The following is a 26,204-nucleotide window of genomic DNA, read 5'->3' on the forward strand; positions in this document are numbered from 1 at the left end:
GTTGGTTTTAATTGTGGAAAGAATATGTATTACATAAAATTTGCCATCTTAATCATTTTCAAGTATACAACAGTTTGGTAGTGTTAAATATATTCATGTTGTTGTGAAAAAGATCTCCAGAATTTTTTGTCTTGCAAACTAAAACTCTATACCCATTAAACAGCAACTCCCTTCTTTCCTCTTTCCCTTGACCCTGGTAATCACCATTCTACTTTCTGTTTCTATAAATTTGACTACTCTAGATACTTCATAATAAGTAATGCATACAGTAATCATATGGCATTTTCATTTAGTGACTTATTTCACTGTGCTTATTTAATTAGCATAGTATCATCAAGTTTCATCCATGTTGTAGCCTGTATCAGAATTTCTTTCCTTTCTAAGACTAAGATTCCATCATATCTATATATGTAATATATATATGTATATATACATGGTGTGTGTATATATATACACACATATACACATATATATATACACACACATATATACACATATATACCACATTTTGTTTACTCATTCACCTGTCAGTGGACATTTGAATTGGTTCCACCTCATGGCTATCCTGGATAGTGCTGCTATGAACACGGATGTACAAATTCAAGAGCCCGTACTCAGTTCTTTTAGTTATATGCCCAGGCGTGGGATTTCTAGATCGTATGGTAATTATAATTTTTGAAGAATCTGCATAGTGTTTTCCATAGCAGTTACAATATTTTACAATCTCACCAAGAGTGAATAAGTGTTCCAATTTTTCCACATCCTTGCCAACACTTATTTTCTGTTTTTTGAAAGAAAGCCATCCTAATGGGTGTATATGGTAGGAATTTACATATGATCTTTTTTTTAATGCTTAGCAGACATGTTGCAAAATATAAATATCAATTTTACAGCAATGAAATCCTGACCCAAAATATTTCCATAAAAGAAAAAGCCAGGTCTCCAGTCCAGGTGTTCTTGAACTTGACAATGTTTTTTGTTTTTTGGTTTTTTTTCTCAAAGTTCCATATAATCACAAACCCAATTGGGCTTTCTTGTTCTAAGCTACAAGATTTGCAAGATATTAGGGGCTCTACATGATTGCCTGACTTCAAATATGAATAAGAGCTTGAGGCTTAGAGGAGAGACTCTCAAAGTGTGCCAGCAGCATTATAAACAACCTGTTAGAAATGCAAATTCTCAGGCCTTACCCAAAAGACCTAGTGAATCAAAAACTCTGGAAATAGGGATACAAATCTTTGGGTCTTTTTTTTTTTAAGTATAGTTGATATACAGTATTATAGTAGTTTCAGGTATGCAACTTAGTGATTCAGCATTTATATACATTACAAAATAATCAACACTATAAGCCTAATTACCCTCTGTTATCATATAAAATTATTACAATAGTATCAACTTTCTTCACCTATTTCACTCATTTTCCCACTCTTCCACTCTTCCCCTCTGGTAACAACCAGTTTGTTTTCTGTATTTCAGACTATGTTTTCTGTTTTGTTTTGTTTTGTTTGTTCATTTATTTTGTTTTCTAAATTCTACATATCAGTGAAATCATATGGTATTTGTCTTTCTCTGTCTGACTTATTTTACTTAGCATAATACCCTCTAAGTCCGTTCATGTCCTTGCAGATGGCAAGATTTCATTCTTCTTTATGGCTAAGTAACATTTCTGTGTGTGTGTGTGTGTGTGTGTGTGTGTGTGTGCATGTGCAACATCTTCTTTATTTGTTCGTCTATTGTGGACACTTGGGTTGCTTCCATATCTTGGCTATTGTGAATAATGCTGCAACATAGAGGTGCATATATCTCTCCAAATTAGTGTTTTCTTTTTCTTTAGTAAACGTAATGGAACCAGTGTAGTAGTTCTATTTTTACGTTTTTGAGGAACCTCCAAACTGTCTTTCACAGGGGCTGCGCCAGTTTGCATTTCTACCAACAGTACCCGAGGGTTCCATTTTCCTTACATATTGATCTGTTTTAACCAGCCCTCCTGATGATGCTGATGCACAATCTGGTTTGAGCACCCTGGGGCTTAAATCATTAGATAGATATCTGATCTGCTATCTAATAACCTTTACACTATTTCCAAACAGGAAACTTACATGTTGAGCACTTTGAGGTTTCCAGGGTAATCTGATATTGTAAATCCGTTTTGTGCTTTATACTCCAGTTTTCAGAAAAGTGTTGGCTTAGCCTAATTGTGATTATGCTGGAACAGTATTTCCTCATCCACTTGGAGATTCAGCCAGACTCCAATTTATCAGAATTGCTTATGAACAAATGGCCACCTGGGAGCAGGCATCCTAACCAGGAAGGCCACTGCAGCTCAGCATTTGTCTTTTTATCTGTCAGGATTTTCATCCCCACCCTCCCCTAACTCTCTGCTTTTTGTCTCACTTTACGGCAGGTCTTGAGTAAGCCCTGCAGTGAAGGCACTGAAATAGGAGGTGATAGAAGTGGGAACAAACATGGTTAAGCCATTCCTCCCACCCAGCACCCCCACCAGCAACAGCACTAGCCCCTGGCCCCAATCGTCCCCACACAATTCCCTAGAGCCCTGTAAGGAAAAGAACAGGGATTCATAGATTACATTTTGCTCAGAAAAACCAGAGAGATCTGATTTTAGTCCTAGGATGAGAGTTGTGCTTTATACCTGCTGTCTTGGCATATGTTATGAATAATACATATCTAAGTAATAAATAGATAAAATATTCCCCGAATTATCCTGGCTTAAGTAATAAAATTCACACTACCAAAAATCTACATTATCTCTTAGGCAGGCTGTTGCCTGTACCTAATGCTTTTAAATGAAAAAAACAAAAGATGGCTTGGAGGAACAGGAGATTTTGAGACTGTTCCGTGCAGTGGGAGGCCTTAAGTGGGAGTAAAGAGGCCTAAGGAGTTCATTGGCAGAGCTCCTTGGAGAGAAGAAAGAGGATGCCTGGGAGTCGGCCCACAATGTCTATCAATACAGTGGTTGATGACCACTCCCAAACATCATCTTTTGGAGCTTCCACCATGTTTCTTATCTATTTACCCTCCTGTTCTGTCCTGTCAGAACCCCTTAATAAATCACTGAAACTTAACACTTAAGCTAAAGTCCTAAGTCCAAATATATTTAAGGCACATGTGGCTGTGTGGCTAAGAAAATAGGGACTGTGTTTGCTTTGTAAAGAAAATCTTTAAAAAGTATACAAATCAGTATCAGAGTGTAACTAGGAACTCAAGCCTACAAATGACATCTGAGCTGAAACTATGTACCATCCGAAGTTATCTGCTGCATACAGTATGTTCCAGTAACTTAACAGCCCTAAAAAATATTTGACCCGTATATCCACCCTTAGGCAGGATGCATAAATGAAAGTAGCATTCCTCGGCACTCCTCCAGCATACACATCAGTGTATGCACTCTGACAATTGCAAGGCTGACTTAAATGATCACGTAAATCAGCAGTGATAGGCAAGAGCTTGGATGTTTGCCCATACCATACTGAATCATGAATGTTTTTACTCCTCATCCTAAAACATGCCAATATTATATAACAATATCTGACATTTGGTTTGCCTTAACCAGTAACTCTGTGATAAAAGTTGATCAATAATCAGCCTCATTTTCCCCCACTTCTGCCCAGATCAATATACATGTCTCCTTTAAAGAAAGGAGAATGCATACAGAAAGTTGATCCTACGGTTTTAACTTACCTCAACCTAAAAGAAAGAACCAATCACCCACTTCGATGCCATTGATTTTGCTTCTTTGTGCTCTTGTGAATAAATAAATTACAGTGCTTACACTTTCTAAGTAAACTTTTTATCATTGATTAGTCCTCAGGGTCTAATTGACTTACATTTACTAAAAGACCCAATATATTGATTTTCAGAATGTGTAAACTACAAGACCAGAAAATGATATACATGTGTATAACTTTTATTAAGTATACAGACTATTAAATTATATATTCATTCCAGTGTTATAATTCCCCAAAGGAACTCCCAGGTTCAGATCTCTGAAACAGAAAATACATGAAAAGACCACTAATTATAGCTCTGTTTTTAATTAAGTTTTTAAAAAATTGTTCTTTAGGTGTTAGCTAAGATTGTTTCTAAGAACAGCCGCTGTTTTTATATGAACTCTTGATGATGTGCATTTTACTTACCTTCAATAACAGTGCAAACATTTCCCACCCAATTACAGTGTGGTATGTGCTTACTTATCTCCCAAAGTTTACTTCACTGGTTTAACTAGCATTAGACTTTCTACCCTACTCCAAGCCTAGACAAAAACCAGAGAGAAGAGCTTACTTTGACAATTTCAGAGCAAGAAAATTAGTAAATGAAATGGGCTTTTCTGTGTTTATGTTTATGGTTGTCCCCGCAAAAAATATTAAAAGAGGAAACCAATACTTTTACTTTGTCAATAGCAATAAGTCTTAATGTGTATGAATATACTACCAATAGGATATAATAAAATAATTAGTAACAATGAATTAATGTGACCATATTTATAAAATATCCACAGAGGGGCACCTGGGTGGCTCAGTTGCTTAAGCATTAAGTTAGCTTAAGCTGATTCTTGATTTCAGCTCAGGTCATGATCTCAGGGTCATAAGATCAAGTTGTGCATCAGGCTCCATGCAGGCCTGGAGCTAGCTTCAGATTCTCTCTCAATCCCCTCCCCTTGCCCTCCCCGCCTCGCCCCCAGCTCACATACTCTCTCTAAAAAAATAAAAACTGAAAATAAAACATGCTCAGAAATGCTTGTCATTCAAAATGTATGCTTTCAATACCTAAGCTTACATCATTCCTTTAGAAAAGGAAAAAAATTCAAGTTAATTTATAAAAAATAACTAACTGCCCTTTAAGTGGTATTAGATACATAGTCACCTAGAGCTGTTGGTACAATCTTATTTTTCTAACTCTTGCAATTGGAATTTAGCTAGTGGTGAACTTGGGAAAGTTAATTCAATTATGAAAATGAAGATGAATAAGCAAGGGGTATTTATTTAGTTTATGTAAAAAAATAGCTTAACCATCCAAAGGGAAGAAAAGAGCTAGTTGATGTGCTTTATATAACACATAGGATTATAGTATGGCTTAAGGTAGTGCTTTTCATACCTTAGTGAGCATAAGAGTGACCTGAAATGGTTTTAAAATGCAGATTCATGACTTCCTTCCCCAGAGATACTAAACCAGTTAAGTGTAGGATGGAACTCCAGAATATGCATTTGTAACATCCAATCGCACCCTCAGGTTACTCTTATGAAATTACAATTCAGACCATTTTTTGAGAAACATCAGTTTAAGATGACAAATGCAGGTTTTATTGCATCCAAAACCACAGTATTGTCAGATAAAATGCCAGTCTTAGACCATCTTTCAGATACTTTATATTACTTGACTACAGTATCAAAGTAGATAGCATTTAAAGGACTGCTAATAAGTTAAGGTTTATTCATTTCAAGCACTATTTTTCTCCTGTTGGTCATTAAAATTTGGTCAATAGCTTTTAGATTTCATTGATGTTTAAAGGTCAAGTAGGCTTGAAATTATTTTTTAATTTTTACTATCTTGAAAATTGCTGTTTAGTATTGTTTCATCTAAAAGTAAAAAGGCATCACAGTATTTATTGTCTGTTTCTCTTTGGTTTCCAGGGAAGACGAGGAAAAACAGGTCCTCCAGGAAAACCAGGCCCCCCGGGACCACCTGTGAGTAAACAGTAGGATGACTGCTCTTTAGGAGAGCCCCTCTTTCTTTCTGTGTATTTATCTACAGATTATATTACTCTTCTGTAGCTAATTTACATCTTTCTACTGTTTAAAATGGTTATACTCCTGGGACACATAGGTGACTCAGTTGGTTAAGCATCCGACTCTTGTCCCCTCAGGTCATGATCTCAGGGTGGTGAGATCGAACCCCTTGTTGGGCTTTGTGCTAGGCATGGAGTCTGCTTGAGATTCTCTCTCTCCCTTCCTCTCTGCTCCTCCCCCCATTAGCTTGAACTCTCTCCCTCACTCTGTCCCAAATAAATAAATAGATCTTTAAAAAATAAAAATAAAATAACATGGTTATGCTCCCTACACCTCCCACCACCACACAAACCACAAGGTAAGGGAGGCTAGCGGCTGTCCGCACATCTTGCCAACTTCTTTATTACATGGACAAGAGCAGCTGTACTGCCTGCATGAGCACCCTAAGCCAAGTCTCCAAGTCAGTGAATCCTGATCTGAACCTGCCTGGCTCCATCTCCTCAGTCTCTTAACATCCAGGCTGGTAGGAAGTTAGATATCTGGAGAAGCATAGCCACGTTTCTTGATATAACTGTTTTGTTAGTACAATTTTGTAGAATGCTATTGCTGAAGAGAGCTATAAAGATCTTCTAGCCAATTAGCTCATAGTTTTCTTTACCCCAAGCCTCTAGAAAATGTATCCCATTTCTTGTGGTTCTGCCAATTCTTCAACCCATTAGAGTTTGATTTGTGTCCAAGCTGCTCCACTGGCACTGTTCTGTCCATGGTCACCAGTAATCTCTGAGGCGTCACATTCCCTGGGTGCATATCAGGCTTCATCTGATTTCACTGCTATACAGGAATTAACACTGGTGCCGGCTCTCTCCTCAAAACTCCCAGTTCTCTTGGTGTAGTCACATTGATTTTTCTTTTCTCCTACCCCTGGGGCCAACCTTCTTTCTCTCCTCCATTAACAGTGTTTCCACCCCTCCTATCCACATGTTGCATGCATTAAGATGCCCAGTTTGTTTGTTTGTTTGTTTGTTTTTCATTTCAACCCAGACATTCCTCCTGTGTTCCATGCTCATACACTCCCACTGCCTTCTCACTGTCTCCACTTCGTCTCCTACATATCACAAAAGTAGCCTGTTCCCACACTAAGCTCTATAAATAATTCTGGATTTACTTCTTTCTCTCCCTCAGCATCCATATCCAAACAGTTCCTCAGTCGTGTCAATTCCACATCCCCATGGCTCACAAATTCATTTCCTCCTCTCTTTCTTCATTGCCACTGCCTTCGTTAGGCATTTGTCACTTTGTATCTGTATCTTAGTAGCCATCTCAGAGAGGGGCTCATTGCCTCTACCTTCTACAAGTGGACTAATATTTCTCAATGATAATTCAGACTGTGTAACTCTTTGACTTGAAATTCTAATAACTTCCCTCTCCTTCAAAGTGAATTTTTACATCTTCTACATGGCATTCTGGGCACTTCTTGGTTGGCCCTTTACCTCTCTTTGCCCATTCTCCTCTATGCCCTTACTTCATTTGTAGCCTGTAGTGTAATCGTCCTCTACTATCTCAAAAATGCCATCCTTTGTGTAGGTTCTCCTGAAGGCCTAAGTAAGCTTTCCTCCATCTTATGACTCATCTCAACATCAGCTCTCCCTACACAGCCTTCATTAGTGCTCTTGGTGTGTGAGGTATCATCCTCCAGGATCCTTGTAGTAGTATACCTCCTGCGTTGATGTAGCACATGGAACATTATTTTATCTGTCTGCCTGCTACACTGCAATTTTTTAGAACCTCTGTTTTATCACCATTGCCTACCGCAGTTTCTTCATGCAGCATGTGATTATTAATTATGTAATTAAGAAGTAAACAAATGAATATATTTTGTAGATAAGAAAATGAAAACCAGAGAATTAGTGGCTTTTTAAAGACCAGAAATTCCGGGGATCCCTGGGTGGCTCAGCGATTTGGCACCTGCCTTTGGCCCAGGGCACAATCCTGGAGACCCGGGATCGAATCCCACGTCGGGCTCCCGGTGCATGGAGCCTGCTTCTCCCTCTGCCTGTGTCTCTGCCTCTCTCTCTCTCTCTCTCTCTCTCTCTGTCTATCATGAATAAATAATAAATAATAAATAAAATCTTTAAAAATAAATAAATAAATAAATAAATAAATAAATAAATAAATAAATAAATACCAGAAATTCCCTTCACCACCACTAGAGGACTCCAGACCTGATACTTTAGGAATTTCTTAGGATGTGGTCATCGGTGTGCCAAAAAATGAACATGATTGCTGCAATGTCATTGATTTCGTTTCATCCACTTTAGCCATTCAAGTGAATTGTTCTATTAGCAATGTACTGGTGTCAACGGATAGTGATTATAAAAGCAAGTGGGAAAGAGGCATAAATTGGGAGCCTGGAATCCAGTCTTTAAAGGAATTAGCTTTGTTGATTTTTATTCCAAATTTTCTAGCAAAACAGAGAACACATTGTAAGATTTGATATTGTCTTGTGCTGTTAAGAAAAAAAGCTGGTGAATGCTAATAGGCAAGATTAGACCTTTGTGTAGCTTTCTAAACATACCATACTGCTTTTAAAATTGGATAATTGTTGTCTCAAAGGAGGAATTTGAATGATGAAGGCTTTTGTGGCAAGCCTGCCAAATGTCTAGGAAAGAAGATTATTCCAAGTCCTGGAATGGGTTTTCAACTATAGATCAACTGAGTTTACTAAAGAATTTAGAAGATTAAGAAGTAGGCGACTCTATGAAAGAATTTATAATATTCAATTCCACCAGTTTTAGTTTATTGCCAGAGTATTTGGGGAAGAGAGATACTTATTTTATTTCAAGTACTGGATTTAAAATTTCAACTCAGCTATGCGTCTGATACAGTGTTTGTTAATTCCTGAGCACACAGTATTTAAAAGAAAAGTAGTTTATTATCTTTCATAATGTAACAAAATACCAATTATTTAAAAAATGTTGTAAAATAGCCAACTACAAAAATAAGGGCGAAAAAAAGAAAAGGTTTTCATTCATAGATCAGTTTTTGTTTTAAAAGAAAGGTATTAAATAGCTCATTTTCTGTTTAAGAATTGTGGTTTATGGAAATTCTTTGTCCTTTTGATTACGGGATAACTCCTCCAGTTGACTAAAATATCTTTCCTCCAATATAAGTATTATTAAAATTTTATTTTGGGGTACAGTTTTCATCCTGTTTTGAATTTTTTGAAGTTGTTCAGATGATAGGTTGAATGGATAACCTGCATACCAGCATTGCTGCAAAAAATCTTGCAAGGCACCTACTCTTACTTACAGGACTTAACCAAGGGCAGCATTGCAAAGGAAGGTAAAATAATAGGCTCCCTACATTTTTCTATGCTACCTTCATGTTTAATTTTTCTGAACAAAGTGTATTTTAGCAAGAGGACTGTTGTTTTTTTCAAATGGTTAGAAATCAACAGAGTTCTTCAAAAGCAGTCCTTTTAAGATCATATTAATTCATATCTTAAGATAATGAGTTTATAAAAAAATTGACCAGCTCTTAATCTACCTTGGTGAGCAATTTCACAAATATTTATTTAAGGCCTACCATGTACCTAATACTCTGTTAGGAGGAGGGCTTACAAAAATGAATAAGATACCATTCTTGCCCTCTGTAGATTCTAGTTTAGTTTACAGTAATATGAACAAAGAAAGGGAATTAGAAAAGATAATAGTCAAGATGGTTTCCTTCAGGAACTGACAACTGAAACGTGAAGATTGAGCCTTAAAAGAAAGAAGGGATTCCTGCCGGTTATAACAACATGAATGAACCTGGAGGACATTATGCTAAGTGAAATAAGCCAGTCATAGGACGAAGACTGCATGCTTCCACTTACACAAAATCTCTAAAACAGTCATACTCAGAGAAGCAGAGAACACAATAGTGGTTGCAAGGGGCTGGGGAAATGAGAGTTGTTATTCAACAATATAAAGTTTCAGTTATGCAAGATGAATGAGTTCTAGAAATCTGCTGTACAGAGTAGTACCTATAGAGTATCCTGAACAATATTATGCATTCTGAAGTTTGTTAAGGGTGTAGATCTCATGTTAGGTGTTCTTACCACAAAACAAAACAAGATAAAACAAAAACACGTAAGGGACACAAGGAGACTGGGAAGTGTTGGATATATCAATTATCTTGATTGTGATGATAGTAGCACAGATGTTTTCATATGTCCAAACTCATCAAATTGTACACATTACATATGTTCAGTTCTTTTTGTAGCAATTATACCTCAATAAAACTTGAAAAAAAGAGTTGAAAAGGAATTGTCAGGTAAAACAAATAGAGGGGTAGAAGAGAGCAAAGTGAGTGCTGCTGACAGAGGAAATGAGCCGGAGCAAATACAGAGAATCGCAGCTCTAGGGAGTAGGGTTGGACAAGCAGCCCTTGCGGTTCTAAGGCAAAGAGCGCCAAGCCAGCACTGGCATGTCAAGCCCTGCCAGGGTCCTGGTGAATCTCAAATTAAGCTCCCCGAGTCATGTGAAACTACGAAAATTCATGGAGAGCTCTAAATGGGGAGTCCCAAGGCCAGATGTCATCGATAAATCCCTCTAGTGGCAGGTATGACCAAACTGGATTGTTGAGCCTAGGCAAGATTCACTGTGGCTGTCACAGTACTTACTATTTTTTAAAATTATCAGCAGAACATTTTTAAAAAATCTCTTTTGTATGTCCCATGGAGCTATTTGTATTTTGTTACAATTTATATATAGTTTAGGAAATACCTCCTCTTATGGATATACTTAGATCACAATGGTGTTGTTTTTCATTTATTTGTCTTTTTCAACATTGTACCCTATGTAAAATGAACCCTACTTCACAGTGGGAAGAAAGGTAACAAAGAAAGAAGGAAAGTTTGGTCAAGGCTAAAATCTTTCTAATTGAGATTTAGAGATGGCGTATGACTCACCCTAGTGGCTTGCGTGTGAGATTCCTAAAGCACATGTTAGAATTTCTTATCACAATATGAAATATTTTGAAATAATTAACTTTATCTTTCTTATCAAACAGTAATGAAATAATATGTAGTATCCTTCAAGTCAGTGAATAGTATATAATTTTAGCATATATATTTGAGCAATTAGCCTTTAGAAAAGTTAGGGAGGAAAAACTTTTTTCTGAACAGTGTGATTATCTAAAAAAGCACCAAGATGGCATGAATCCTTTGATAAAAAGCATACTTTGCTCAATTTATTCAAGAAAATGTTTTCCCTTCGGGGTTTTAGAGATGTTTCCTAAATCAAGGGTAGCATTGTTATTTAAAAGAATATCAGTGCAGATTTTTAAAAAAATACAACTGAAAGAAATCTCTAATGGCCTGAAGCAACTCAAATAATTAAAACACTTTAACCAGTCCTTTTACCTGCAATTTTTTGTTCTGCAGTCAAATTTGTATTTTCTCACTTTCTTAAGAAACATTTGTACCAAAAAAGGTTTTTTTGTTTTTTTTTTTTTTAACAAAGAGTAATTTCCCACAAATTTCCAGTTAACATATAAAGGACAACCATTTTCCCCCCTAGAGAATACATTTCCTAGGGGAAAAAATTATAATAATGGAATATTTACTAAAAGTAGATCTATTGAACTACTATTATTAAATTGTCTTTATGAATTAGTGTTTTATCAAGGTCACATATATTGCTCCAATTTAATTCCCCATTTATTTATTTACTTACTTGTTTTTTAAGATTTTATTTATTTAGCAAGAATGAAAGAGAATGAGAGAGACAGAGGAGGGACAGGGGGAGAGGAGGAGAGAATCTTAAGCAGACTCCATGCTGGGAATGGAGCCTGACTTGGGACTTGATCTTTCAATTCTAAGGTCATGACCTGAGCCAAAATCAAGAGTCAGACACTTAATCAACTGAGCCACTAGGTACCCCAGTTCCCTATATTTAATAGCAATTTTTATTCTGTTTGAGGCAGATTTAGTTGAAATTTACATACATGTAATCTGCATAAAATAAAATTATTCCTAACCAAAATACTCATAATTGAGGAGCAACTAAACTGGTTAACAGAGCTAGACACACCCTTTATGATAAACATATTTTTTTATAAAATATTAGTCCAATTTCCTGTTAACAGGCAAAGCCAAATTTACCTATGCAAAGGAAGACGTTCTCAAATTCCCCTCAAATAGCTTCCACCATCTTGTTCTGAATGACTCCTCATTGAAGGGAAATCCATTAAGTAGAGATTTCTTGGATTGATAATACCTGCAAATACACTGTGCTGGAGAGCAGTTTTTCAGAGAAGAAGCATGAGAGCATTAAGTATCTCCCCGGGGGAAGGAAATAATACTAACTCCTGAGGAAACAGGTTCAAAAGGAAAGGACGTATCAGGAGAGTTTATTATAGTACTTGCTCTGCATGAGGTACTCCACTGCCAGTACCTTATATAATCCTGACAATTGTGGTGAGATGTAGAAACAGTCCCATTTTATAATAGGATAAAGGATGCTTAGAAACATCCAGTAATGTGCCCAAGATCACATAAGTGTGTGTAAGTGGGAAAACCAGAAATGAAACCCAGGAGCTGATCCCTAAACCCAGTTTTATTTCACTGGATCACAGATGTGAAAAACAACCTTCTAGTTTATAATCTGACTAGGATCAGCCTTACTTAAACATTATACACAGAACATGGTTTCATTTTCTCATGGTAATCCATGGCACTGCAGTACCTCAGGACAGCATAGTGTAGAAGATTGTGAGGTACTCAGGCGTCTTCACTAGCGTGTCCTCAGGCAATTCACTTGACATTTCCATGGCTCAGTTTCCTTTTCTGTAAATTTGAAATAATAGTACCTGCCTCATCAACTTCTCACAGTTGCTGGGAGAAATCAATAGCTTGTATGTGAAGATCTTTCTTGTAAATGTAAAGCTCTATCTAAGTATGACTGAGATCCATTCCTATTATTCTGAAGATCCATCCACACATACAGTATTGTAGATAAAAGGGATTGTCTTGAATCTGCACCTGCACATTTTTTCCCTTTTTATAAATTTCCCAAAATCCCTTTAACAAAAATGTGAATCTTTTGATGACTTCTAAAATGAAAGATCACATGCTCTGCATAAATACGGAAAGCCTATTCTACATATGTAAATCTCCCCATGAAGAGAGACGAACGTTACTCATAGTTAATAATAATGGGGTCTAAGTATTCAATGATGGGTTTTTTTTTCCCTTCTGATTTATAGCCTTTTCCTTGCTTGTGGCTCTTGTTTATCTATGGTGTGAGTGGTTTCATTTTATTCGTTGTGATGTTCTCTAAGTCTCCATTACTATCCCTCACGCTCTAATAAAAATTTCTTTTTCTTTAAAGCCTTCCAGTTATCTGCATAGCATAAGCAATGGAAAATCATGGCCTTGTGTTATGATAATGAGACTTGGAAAGTCTCAAGACTTGAAATGCCTTAGTTTATTTCAAAGTGTTCTGGTTTTTAGTTCCTTTAGAAAAGAGGAAAGCAGCTGGAAATGAGGCGGAGCAGGAGGGAAAGCAGGAGAATTTAACTAATGAGCCATTAAAGGAAGTATGTATTAGCCCACCCAGTTGACATTAACTTTACTTCTCATTCATCATCACTGTAAAAGTGTTTATTAAAAACCACATTAATTTTGAAATGTGTTATTATTTCTTTCTGTTACAGGCAGAGTCTTGATTCCCTTTCATTTTTTTTCAGGCATTGTTTTTGTGCATTGTTTCATTATTGCAGTAGGAGAATTGAGCAGTGGGCTCAAATGTGTCACATTTCAGTGCATAGCAATTTATGTTGAAAACAGAAATTCAAGGAATTTGTAACATAGGGCAGCAGCTCCCTCTACTGTTTCCACTGGGAAAGCTCTAAGCAAAGTGACACTTCATAGCTCATGGAGGATATCCAAGCTATGAAATTTTCAGTGTTTGAGGCTTAATTATAAATCTACATGAATTTTAAAATTATTTTCAGGGTTTTTTTGCATCTTACGCTTATCCTATATTTTAAATAAAAATGTCATTTCATCCACAATCATTTTCAATATGAATTTGATACTCTCTTGAAGTGAAAGCCCTTAGCTCATGGATATCTAAAATGCCCATTTATTTTGTAAAATGCTGATAAAACTCTACAGTGATCATTTTCTGGGAGCTGACTCCAATGAAATGTATGCTTCTTTTCTGAAACAACCATATGATTTAAAATAAATACAACCATGTTATTTCTGTTTTAGTTTTAACTTCAGTGTAATGGAATTTCTTTTACCCTGAAAGCATGAGTCATTTCACAATTTGAAAGTTATATTTCTATTGCCTTATACACAGGTAAAGGAGTAAACTAGGGTGTAATATTGAATTCATTTATTCAACAAATACTGATCATCTCTTTGTGAGTCACTATTACAAACAATGAGCATACAGTAGTTTCAAAATAAATACATAGCAACAAACAAACAAGCTACAGAAAAGTAACTTACACTCTATTGTGTGTTGGAGGTAGCAATGGTTAATAAGCAACTCAACGAATAGCAAAACAATTTCAGTTTAGTAGGAGGTGATACAGGGGAACAAACTGGGCAACTTAAGAGTGATTTGGAAGAGTTGTTACTCTAGTTAAAATGGTCCAGGTGACATCTCTGAGCATTTAGATGATGTTAGTTGAGAAGGAGCTAGCTGCGTGAGGGTCAGAGCAAGATCTTTCCACCAGAAAGACTAGAAGTGCAAAGGGCCTGTGGTGGGAATGAGCTTGATGTATCTAATAAACATAAAGGAGCTAGGAGAAAAACAGTGCCAGAAAAGAAAAAGATGCCACCTTTCTGGTAATTTGTGTGTTAGGTGAGATGGATAATCATAGCAATGAAAATATATGCCCTCAAAACACCATAGGCCTAATAGCTTTCTGTACTATATCCCATTATGCATCTGATTATCTTCCATGTCCAACTTTATCAACTATGAACTAACTGAGAATTCAAGGTATAAAGCCATTGTTTTCAGCATACAGCAAGACTCACCTTTAAAACAAGTTAGTACCTCAAATTCATTTTGGACTACTCAACAAAGTGGATAATAAGAAATGTCTGATTTTAAACATTTACTTTCTGGTTAAAGCACACTGTATGTGACTATATACATTTTGAAGCTCATCATGTCTAAATGGAAATCCAGTCCATATTCTTAACATCCCACTTAGAAACCTTGAACTGATCAGGTTTTTATCATTTTTCTCAGTTTTCCTTTCAGCAAAAATCCTCAGTCTCTTTGGTCTATTAAATGGCTAAAGGCCATGTGCTATAATGATAATCTCTTCAGAGAAAATGAACCTAACCATTTATTTGAGTCAATGGGAATAGTAATTTCACTTCTTAATAAAAATAAGATGACTTCCTCAGATTTAAAAATAAAGATACATAAGACCTATAAAATGGAGACAGACATGGCCAGTTAATCATTTTTATTACCACTTGTCCGTCACTGGGGTCATGGTCTCAGACAAGCAGCTGTTGCTACATTACTAAAATTCCAGGGTCACCTTGTGTGGCCAAAGAATACATAGACTTGCATGTGAGGCAGCTGGGGGTTTCAGGTTGAGAATTTGAAAACTAGCACTTGGGTTCAATTCCCCCAATTACTTCTCTTTTTCTGTCCCTATAAACAGCAGCAGTAGGACATTTTGACTTCCTAAGCTTTTTACTAATAACAGCTACACTCTGGAGAAAAAGGATTTTATCTTCATATAGCCTGACTATAAGACTGTAAGAAGAGACTTCTGACTCTTTTCATCTTGGATCATGTTATTGAAACCAACTATTAGGACTTCTGAATTGACAGGCATTGTGTATTGCAATGATGGGAAAAATATTTGGTATCCTTGATATGTGGTTATTGAATTTGCTATTACTTGAGCCAGTGCATGGATTAAGCACTATTTATTTGTTTTGGATAAACATTAAGGTTTTAATAAATCTGATTGGCCTTTGAGAGATATTCAGAAAGAAAGACCTGTTTCCTAAGTAAACTTAACAGTTTGTATTTGATGAGGTCGTTTCCGAAAAGTATCTCCATACAGTATTTAATTTTACCACTGTATGATTCTGTGAGGTAGGCAAGAAAAGATTATTTCCATTTTAACAGTGACAAAACTCTAGATCTTGGGAAATAGGGGCTTTACCTAACTCCATGAAGTCAGTTTTCTCTGCAAAGCTACTATCTAGTAGAAAACTGTTTGGGTCAAGGGTGACTTGAGAAGCAAGTTTTCAGCATTTCCTGGGGGGACTTGAAACATGAGAGGATATGGTAGAAAAACTTGAAGGGGCTTCAGCTACATCTGTAATTTTGTAAAAAATAAAAAGATTACCTGAAACAAATCTGGCAAATGGTTACAATCTGACAATATTGGATTGTGGATTCATGAGAAATTATAATATTCTTTTCTATATTTTTCAGCATGCTTGAAATATTCCAAATTTATATTAAGAAATAAGAAAACCATCCTTTGGACGAGGTTAACATCAGGGTAGTATCACCAATAATTTTACTGACCTAGAGGGTCAGCATCTTCTTTTTTGTCTGAAATCCTTTGTAGGGGACTAAATATTTTAAAAATAAAATCACTAAGCACTTTTTTTCTAGAACTCCACTAAATGTACCCTTTGTAACCATGGGGTTCAGTTGAGCCAAGTATCATCTGCAGATTTATCATTACTACACCTATAGATGAGAGAGAAACCTTGATGTCACACATTTGAGTTGAAGTGAAGATGAGGGATCCCTGGGTGGCGCAGCGGTTTGGCGCCTGCCTTTGGCCCAGGACGCGATCCTGGAGACCCAGGATTAAATCCCACGTTGGGCTCCCGGTGCATGGAGCCTGCTTCTCCCTCTGCTTGTGTCTCTGTCTCTGTCTCTGTCTCTGTCTCTCTCTCTCTCTCTCTCTTTCTCTCTCTGTGACTATCATAAATTAAAAAAAAAATTTATGAAGTGAAGATGATAATCATGACAAAGTAAAACCTACAGATTGTTCATTTGGCTATTTGAGAGAGCAGTCCATAATGTCCCCAACTATTCAGATTTTGCACCAGCTCTTGGCCTCTGTATAATTTGGCGGTGTATAAGCCAGTGCCATCAGCCTGGTTATCTTCAGTCCCAGCAGTTTGCCTTGGAAATCACATTTTCTCTGCACAGGAAGCGTTGTCATCCTATCAATGCTTTTTTTTTTTTTTTTTTCCCTACCAAGGCTTTTAAACAGAATGAATGTTATCACTTAATTACAGTAAATGAAAGCTCAAAGCATTGATAGGTGCAGGCTGTGTAAGCCAACTTCCCTCCTGATTTGATTGCTGAGGTCACACGAGGGGATGGAGGCATACTTGTTCTCCAGGTATGGTTTTTGTTGATGGTGAGCTTTGGGGAACACCATTGGAAACAAATAATTTGTTTCACACACCTCCATTCTTCCTAGTTTTCATACCCCTGTGGTTTTTATCACCTTGTGCTGGGTCAATGATGTTGTTTCTGTGGGGTGGCCAGCCACTCTCAAGATTCCTGTTGCTCCTTATATTGCAGGGAGCTGACAAATGATATTTTTCTTTTTGCAGGACATACTGAGGAGAGATGAGTATGATACATTTTATGGATGGATAAGCAGAATAGCAGTGTTAGGGGAGGAATCATAATTTTTCTAACCATCATGCCATGGAAATCAGTCAAAAATGTCCCACACTATCAATAATGCAGTGAACTTTATACCAATTAGATCGATTTGTTTCATGGTGTCAGGAAAAATCAGCTCCTTTGAAAATTATTTTTGTCTCCCTTGGAAAATAAAGTGTTAAAAACTTATGAGCTTCATAGCATAATTTAGAAAATCTGCTTTTATGAAATGGGTTAATTATACCCATTGAATGCATTCACTGTCACAGTCTCATCCTCCCACTCCTGTTCCAAAATGACAAGTAAAACCAGGGACTGTGCAATTTTGGAAAACAATCAGGTCACATATTGAGTATTTTGCTTATTCATACAACCATAAACTGCCTATGCTTGAGTTCCCTCAATTACACAGCTCAGTATGCAGGCCAGAAGAGACAAGCCCAGCTCAAGTGAGCACTTCCTGGAACACACAGAGGAATGAGTTTGAAAAATGTCCAAAGTGGCAGATGTGAAAAATTCTCATTCAAGATCCAGAAGCTGCTTTTGCTGCAATTCCTCACCTGTTAATCGCACTGCTTCTGAACTTCTGAACCAGGGATGCTGGCAATATCTTAGATTGAGACACTTAGGAGCTATTGATCTTTCAAAGTATGGTGCAGGTATATGCCACTGTGGTGAGGGAAACCGGCTCAGACAAGAAGATGGATCACATGGATCACAGTGTTGTCCAGAATTTCCAGAGATGCACCAAGAATGAATGTGTGGCTGCTGGCTTCTAACAAAAGTATTATTTTTATTAGAGGATGTCCCCAAAAGATGTCCTTGATGAATGCTTAAACCAATGTATTGTATCACTTAAATTCTTCAGATTTTCTGAATGCTAATACTAATGCTAATCTCTCTTCCACAACAAATACAATGGCACTATTGTAGTCCTATTTAAAGGGTACTTCGTTTTCTCTACTAAGTGTGACAACTTTCCCATGACTGTTCTTCACTGTAATTTCATGCTCATAGAATTTCAACCTATCAAAATCATCCCCAAGCAATATTACTCTCTTAGTCTCTTAGTTAGCTCATCTTTTTCTACCAACTATAAACCATTTTTATTTCTCCTTTTCTTCTATCATCTCATAAATACTAGGACTCATTTGATGTCATTTGAATTTCAATGGTTGCTTAAGATGCTGATTACCATTGTCTGTTTTTTCTTTTTCTTTCTTTCTTTCTTTCTTTCTTTCTTTCTTTCTTTCTTTCTTTCTTTCTTTATCTTTCTTTCTTTCTTTATCTTTCTTTCTTTCTTTCTTTATCTTTCTTTCTTTCTTTCTTTCTTTCTTTCTTTCTTTCTTTTTTTCTTTCTTCTTTCTTTCTTTTTCTTTTTTCTTTCTTTCTCCAAAAATCTCCCTCTCTTTATCTCTCTCTAATCTAAACCCTCCATGATTTTAACATTTCTGTGCTGTATGTGGTTCCTCTCTCTTCTCCTAACCTTTCTTCCATTCTGGTCACTTTCCTCTTAATATCATCTTGTCATCCTAATCTTTCAGGATGTGTATCTACACTCTGTTCCAGATCTCTTTGCTTGGCCCTTACTGATTCTGTATCTCATTAAGGGGTTCTGTGATCTTTCATCATTGAATTCCCTACTTGATTCTTACAACCAGCTTTAAGATAATTGTTATTTTATTTTCCTATCTGGCTTCTCTCTCACTGTGAAGCTGATAGAGGGAAGTATCAAAATAATCAAAGCTTTGAGGTCAGGCTGACTTGGGCTAGAATCTAGCTCTTATCCACTAGTCATGTGACCTTGGGTAAGAAAGTTAACCTTTTGTTATATGTAAAATAAAGATAATGCCTACCTCTCTGGATTATTGTAAGAGTAAAATGCAATAATATAAGTCCCTGACACACAATTATTAGTTTCAAAGCATAACTATTTTTATTTATTAATGTTATTATCATTATTTCATCTTATCCTTCTCTACCATCTGCTTATTATTTTCATCTTTCTTTCTCTGGATTGTGTCCAGAGCTTACCATTTCTAAAGCAAAAGTATTAATACTTTACCCATTTCCTACATTGTCACTCTCATGAAAATTTTTCTTCTGTTTTGCTCCTCTCCTGTTTCTCTCTGTTCAAGTCTTTAAAGAGTAAACTTCATCTAAGATTGTTAACCTAAGTATATTCGTTGACATATTCATCATCCAAAAAAACTCAGTAGATTCCATTTTCAGTGTGGATGGAAACATCTATTTAAGGATGAAGGCATTTTCAGTTTCATGATTGTATTTTTGTGTATAGCCTCATCAATGAAATTTATCCTGATTAGCTGGAAACCTGAGTTTTCCCTAAGTTTATTCTCTCTGAGTCCTCACCTCTTACAACCAAAGTTAATCTTAAGACTTAAAACAAAAGAAGTAACTCCATTCCTCAGAACCTGGTGCCAGAAACAAGAGCCCTGGGCTGATGGTGGTATAAGCAAAGAATCAGCCTCCAGAGTTTTCATCCTCCTTTTTCTGTATTCCTTTCTCTTTTGATGCTGTCTTCCCCTGTCCATACTCCCCAGGTACCATCCCTTTCACTCTACCCCTTCTCTGTCCCATTCAATTTGCTCTTAGGAAATATTTATTAAATGATTCATAAGAATATATTAGAATGGAACAACTCTTAGACTTGGTTCTACCATTTGCTTATTGTGTGATTTAGGAGAAAATCTCTCCGTTTTCTCATGTTAGGTGAAGAGTATAATATTACCCACTTCAGTTATTATAAGAACCAAATAAAATAACATGTTTTGTAATCACTCTGCCATCCAAGATAATATATGAAAGCAAATTTACGGTATCCAGAGTTGTGTAAATATGAAACATTAGTATTACATTTCCTGGGAACATTTGCATGTGAGCTGGTAATAAAACCCAAACAAATAAATCAAACTTTGTCTATGAAGTTTTAGGAATAAACCAGAAAGTGGGTGAGATATTCTCAGGAATAAGATCTCCTCTCCAGGAACCTTAAATTTTACCTACTATATACTATCTAGTCACATTCCCATTGTAATCCCAAAAAGGACAGCTTGAAGAATCTATGTTGAAATGGAAACATAGTATAAACACAGTGAATTTTCTGGCTTCAGAAATCTTATTGTGCAGTTTGAGAGTTTTCAGAAATTTTGGGGGATGAGAGGGCAGGAGTGTTGATATCTCCTTAGTTACTAAAAATTTAGAGCAGAAGCATTCTCAGAAAAATATTCCATTATAAAATTATAACTGTGTAACTTACATAATTCAACCCCAAGAGACAAGGAAAAATTTTCATTTAGAGCAAATATTTAAGATAAATAAGAGGTTCTGTGTTTAAAACAAAGAAGAATTGATTTCCCAAATATTTTCTATCTTAAGAGTATTATCGATTTTTTTCTCTGAGAGATAGGATACAACTTTCTATGTTGTAATTCTGGTCAAAAATCCATCCACAAGCTCTTTTCTATTTAACTGAAGTTCAGTGCAGCTTTGTCTCCAATTATTTAGCCAGATTCTTAGACTAATCTAAATCTGTTGGTCGTATCTTCTGTGAGTTTGGAAGCAGCAAGACTTCTCTGCTAGGTTTGCTACCATTTCTAGCTGAAACCAAAACCAACAAGCAAGAAGTTTGCTTTTCCCTTACATTTTTTCTTGTACAAACAATAATTCTGTTAAATTCTGGCAAACCTTGGTGGAGAAGGGAGAACTACTATGTACTACAATCCTGAGTTATGACAAGATAAAACAGATCGAAACTCGTTGTTTCATTCCAACAGGAAAGCAGCTATATACACAAGCCCCCATAATCTGCATAAATGTGCTTTATTAAGTTCTATATAATATTATAGATGTAAATATATAAGAAAAAATTAGCTTTTCCAGCAATTACTATATAATAAAATATGCTCCATCTTACCATTCCTATGAATAATTTTAGGCTTCCTGATATTTTTTAATACCAAGGGAAAAATAATTATAGTTTCTGCCTTTTATACCAGCCATTAGAAATTGAAAATGTTTCTTGAAAATTAGCCCAAATGACTTTCCAATTACAAATTTTCTATCTGTTCTTATTGCAAAGCTATTTTAACATGTTTTGAAGATCGTTGATTAGTACAGCTTTCTTTACAGAGGTTTTGGTATTTCAAAGATCGTAACTGAAATTAATTGGAAGCCCACAGGGCCAGAAGGCAGTTGTTTTAAAATCTGAAAATATGTATTTGTGAATCCTGAAAGGAGCCCCTAATAAGAGATTGAACAGCTATGGTGCATGAAGATAAGTGGCACCCAGATGGCTCAAGAAGGCTTAGTCAGCAGTGATGAAGAATTAAAGGATGCTTTTAGAGAAAAGGAAAAAAGGAAAATGGTTCAGGAGGGAGAATTGGAGAGGAGGCAGAGTAAATGTGGAGCCATGGAGATTTTGATTCAGAATACTAGGGGGTGATAAAGCTGAATCAAAAGGTCTTAGCCCTGACTCACATAGAGAGCTTACACCAAAGACCAGGGAAAGGAAAAAAAGGCAAAAGTAAAGTTCTTTAAGCTCTATGTACTGTATGAACTGAAAAGTAAAAGTACAGCCAAGACCAGATCTGAAGAGTATGGTTTTTTACACAGAACTCTTGCCATCTTTTAAACTTGGGGAATCTGTAGCCAAAACAGAAATCTACTAAGGTGATGATAATGCAAACAGCTAATTATTTTCACACTATGCATTTGATGACGTTGGTGTCAGACATCACAATACTTCTCTGTTTTCAGTAAAAACAAACTTTTAAATGTTATAAACTATTGCTGAGAGTATATGTTCCCAAATTGAATGTAGCATTAATTCACTTTATCACACCTGGTTGGTTCTTTGCAGTAGGAAACAACATCAGGATCTCAGGATCTCTACCCATGACAGGTTTATGGACCTCTCAGATAATTACACGAGCCCAGTTTGGTTTTGAACAGGTGTGTCTCCCTGGAGATCATGAACATTTGAAGGCTGCTTGGTAATTGTGTACTCATCCCATTAAGCAAGATGTCCTATGTCTCCCAACCTAGTATAGGTAGAGTGGAGCAACACTACATAAAAGATAAAACAGACATTGTATAGCCGTGATTTCTGTATAACTACGTATGGATCACTATCATAGGCAGGATATTGGGATATTTTTTCTTTCTATAACCCTTCAGCTGCTTTTCCTAGTGGGGCGGCTGAAAGCATTAGATGAGGCTGATATGCCCTCCATAGCCAGCCTCCATTCCCCACTGGGTCTTGGCTATCTAAGCAACTCCTTGACAAGTCTTCATAAATGCAGACCTCAGAGAAAGTGACCCCTCAAATGTCCTAGAGCATCTACTAACACCATGTGGTGCCAAGAGACCTGTCACATACCACAAGTCCTAACTTCTCCTTCCTCAGAGTTGACTGATAGTCTGTAAGACTGACAGCTCTTACCAAACTTGGAAACAAATGACTCATTGGATCTTCTCTAGCCATGCACTGTATCAGAATAGAAAAGAGGAAAATAGCACATCTCTTGGGGATGTGACTCTAGGACAGCCAATTCCAAGGCCCCAGGGTCTATATTGGTCTGCCAACAATAAAGAGAGAGTTGCTCTGGGCATTTATATGCATAGTATTTCTCTTACCAGTACTCTCTCCACATTTATTGAGGTGGTTTCTTTTTGCCAATTTCAGAACAACCCAGTGAGCTATTGCCACGCAGGCTGCAGTCAGGGCAGAGGTAGACTGCCAGAGGACTCTACACTGGCACCTTCATTCAGTCACTGCACAGTTTCTTTAGCCCTCAGGGAGAATTTGTGTAAAGTACTTCAGGGTAGACTGTTAGCTGTAAATCTTTATTATATTAAACCTCGAATCCGTGATACCTAAAGTATCCTACTGACTACAAGAACAAAAAAGAAAATGTCATCATAAATGCTCATCAGCAGATTAGGTAGTAGAACCTAAAACTTCAGATTGACCCCATTTGGAGTATTACTTCATGGATATGACATTTTATGACCAGAATAGAACCTATAAAAATGTGGAAATAGGTTTATTAATCTTGCGTGTATCTGAATAATATTGTTCAAACTTTTCTATTGGGCAGAGACTCTATTCAGTGAACTGTGCTTTTGCTATTTTTTCTAGAAGGAGAAACAGCATTGAGTCCTACCACCCTACCCCCAGTGGTATGCTCTACAGCAAGATCAGGATCCTAGGTTTGGGTTTGCGTAATACAACTATACACTGTGGGCAGATAACCAGTCTGTAAAAGATCAAACTTAATTCTCACCCAATTTTTTCCATTCTATTATTTTTACTATTCTCATCCATGCTGCTATCTGTTTTGTGCCATGTAACCCTTACCACGCTGTTCACTCTCCTGTATATTTTTCCATACTGCCTTCCAGAACCTCCTTGCAGGCTCCCACTTTTTATATTTTTTGACCACCTTCTCTCCCAACCTCTGCAAACAAAGATAAGATGCATTTTGAGTATAGCTTTGGTTTGGGAGAAATTTGGGGAAGATTTAGGCATGATATCCTTATCATGGGTTGTAAGAATATATGAAGATAGATGGGAGATGCAAAGAATAGTTAGAGGGGCCTCCTTCATCTATACAGTGGGACTATAGTTACAAAGTGCTTGTATCTTCCCCTCCTGCACCAATCACAGTGCTGGCTCAGAAGAAGTGCTAAATACAGGTTCTGTTGATTTTTTTTCAGTTTCAGTCTGTTAAGTAGAACATGGAAAAGTGATCACGCAAGATTCTCTAGGGCACAGTCAACATGATAAAAAAATTACTACAAAATTATTTTAGGCTATGAGTGTGCTTTTAAGTTAAGATAGGATAGTAGATGAGAATTGAGTTTGGTTTCAGGCTGCTTGTGTTAAATACTAGTCCTGCCATTTACCAGCGGGGTGACCTTGGGCCAGTTAACAATTTCTAACCCTCATTTCCTGTATCTGTGAACTGAAAATAATGATGGTATATATCTCTCAGTGTCACTGTAGGGATTAAATGAGTTAATCCACATAAAATCTCTGGTATAATGCCTCACACACAATAAGTACTATATAAATGTTTGCTATTCTTATTTGATTGATTCTTCTGCTCTATTTGAGAGACTATATTGTTCTGCTATATTTAGGAGCCCTAATTTTTTAATACTTTCAACTGGGATGAATGTCTATGAAGCTAAATTTACCCACCACATCACTATTCTTTGATCTAACTGGCCTTATTCTCAACACACATTCACCATTCACCAAATGCTTGCTATGCATATACCCATCAGTTACCTGTTGATGCTACTACATGTGATATCTAAAATTTCTCCTTGCCCCATTATATAGCTGCAGAAGGATCAATGTGTAAGGGATCTCATGTTTCCTGATTTTCAAGAATGAGTTTTTAATTTGCATCTTCTTGGCTAGAAATTTTTCACAACTCCCAACCCAATGATTGCTTTCCTCATTATTTCATCTAAATGACCTAGATTACACAACGCTGGCTGATAGAAAAAGAACAGGAAAAAAATATAGTGCCATGAGAATCCTCTTCTGACATTAGCTCTGTTTTTATTTTAGCAAAGTAACAGCATCATTTGTCTTTCCAATCATACTCAGCTCTGTTACTTGTGAGGCCTATTATTTTCTCAAGAGTTATATCAGCCTGCTTGCAGACATCCATCATTACATCATTGTGTCCTCTGCATTTAGTGGCACAATGCAAAGGTTTCACATTAGAAAAGACCTTCAGACATAAACAAATGCCAGTCATAAATGTTAACCAGCTTTAATTTTTTCAACATACTTACAATGTTACCCACATCAGTGAGTACAGCTAGTAATTGTTCCTTAAAATTCTCTCTACTTTTCGGTTTCTATTCCGTTGTAAAGAAAATAATTTTTGTATAACAGTGATATTTGATTTGCTCAATCATAATCTTTCTTTGTGTTATCTTCTGAGGTAAAATGTAAAGAACTGGGCCTCTGTAATATTTTCTCTCCTCTGCGTTTTCGAGGTCTAGATGAAATATGCAGTCTCTTCTCTGACATTGCTGACTCTCTCTTGGCTTGAACTACTTGATTTAAAATAATGCTAAGCTTTGTATTTTCTTTTCACCCTCTCCCCAGAATGTAATCCCTGAAAATTCAGAAACTCTTCTCTTTTTCTCTATCTGGAAGTTCTCGGGACAGACAAACATCTTCTTCCCTGTCTACCCAAAGCTCAGCATAGTGCTTAGTGAACACTCCATGTCAACTGAAGACAATGCATTTGAAGGTCTTAAATCTGAGGTTTTTGAGCAGACATATTTTTCTGGTCTGAAAGTTCATGTGCAGCCATTTACACTCACCAATTCAAGAGAACAAAGCAATTTATTGAAAATTGAAGAAATATATTTTCCATATTTTCTAAGTTAGTAACACATGGGCACACATTTCTATAATATATTGATCAAAGCCCTGTGAGAACTGTCAAAAATAAACTGAAGCTACAACCTCTTCCCTGGAGGAGTTTTACAGGTACAATATTTTTTAATAAAGAATATGCTGATGGCTGACCTTATGGTAAAAATGTTACTCTTTCCCACTTAGGACCTCTTTTTGGATTCATGCAGGATTTAACCTAGAAATACCTTAGGAACTTGATACGTTATTGCCCCTGTAATTCTCTATTAATTAGAATATTTGACAAAACATACTCTTCCTTTTTCTTAACTCTAAGATTTTAAGAATTCTTAGATAGATTATTTAAATTCACTT

At 36.4% G+C, this 26,204-nt stretch overlaps 1 protein-coding gene across 2 annotated transcripts in view; it reads left to right on the forward strand.

Moving 5' to 3' along the window:
• COL19A1 (collagen type XIX alpha 1 chain) overlaps positions 1-26,204 on the forward strand; it is a 307,907-nt gene that overhangs the window by 196,792 nt on the left and 84,911 nt on the right. For both annotated transcript variants that reach the window (XM_025444536.3, XM_025444537.3), the window contains exon 17: positions 5,649-5,702. In XM_025444536.3, the coding sequence (XP_025300321.1) occupies positions 5,649-5,702 (54 nt within the window). The remainder of the gene's footprint in view (positions 1-5,648; positions 5,703-26,204) is intronic.

This window comes from Canis lupus, chromosome 12 (assembly GCF_003254725.2).
Source record: "Canis lupus dingo isolate Sandy chromosome 12, ASM325472v2, whole genome shotgun sequence".
Lineage (NCBI taxonomy): Eukaryota > Metazoa > Chordata > Mammalia > Carnivora > Canidae > Canis > Canis lupus.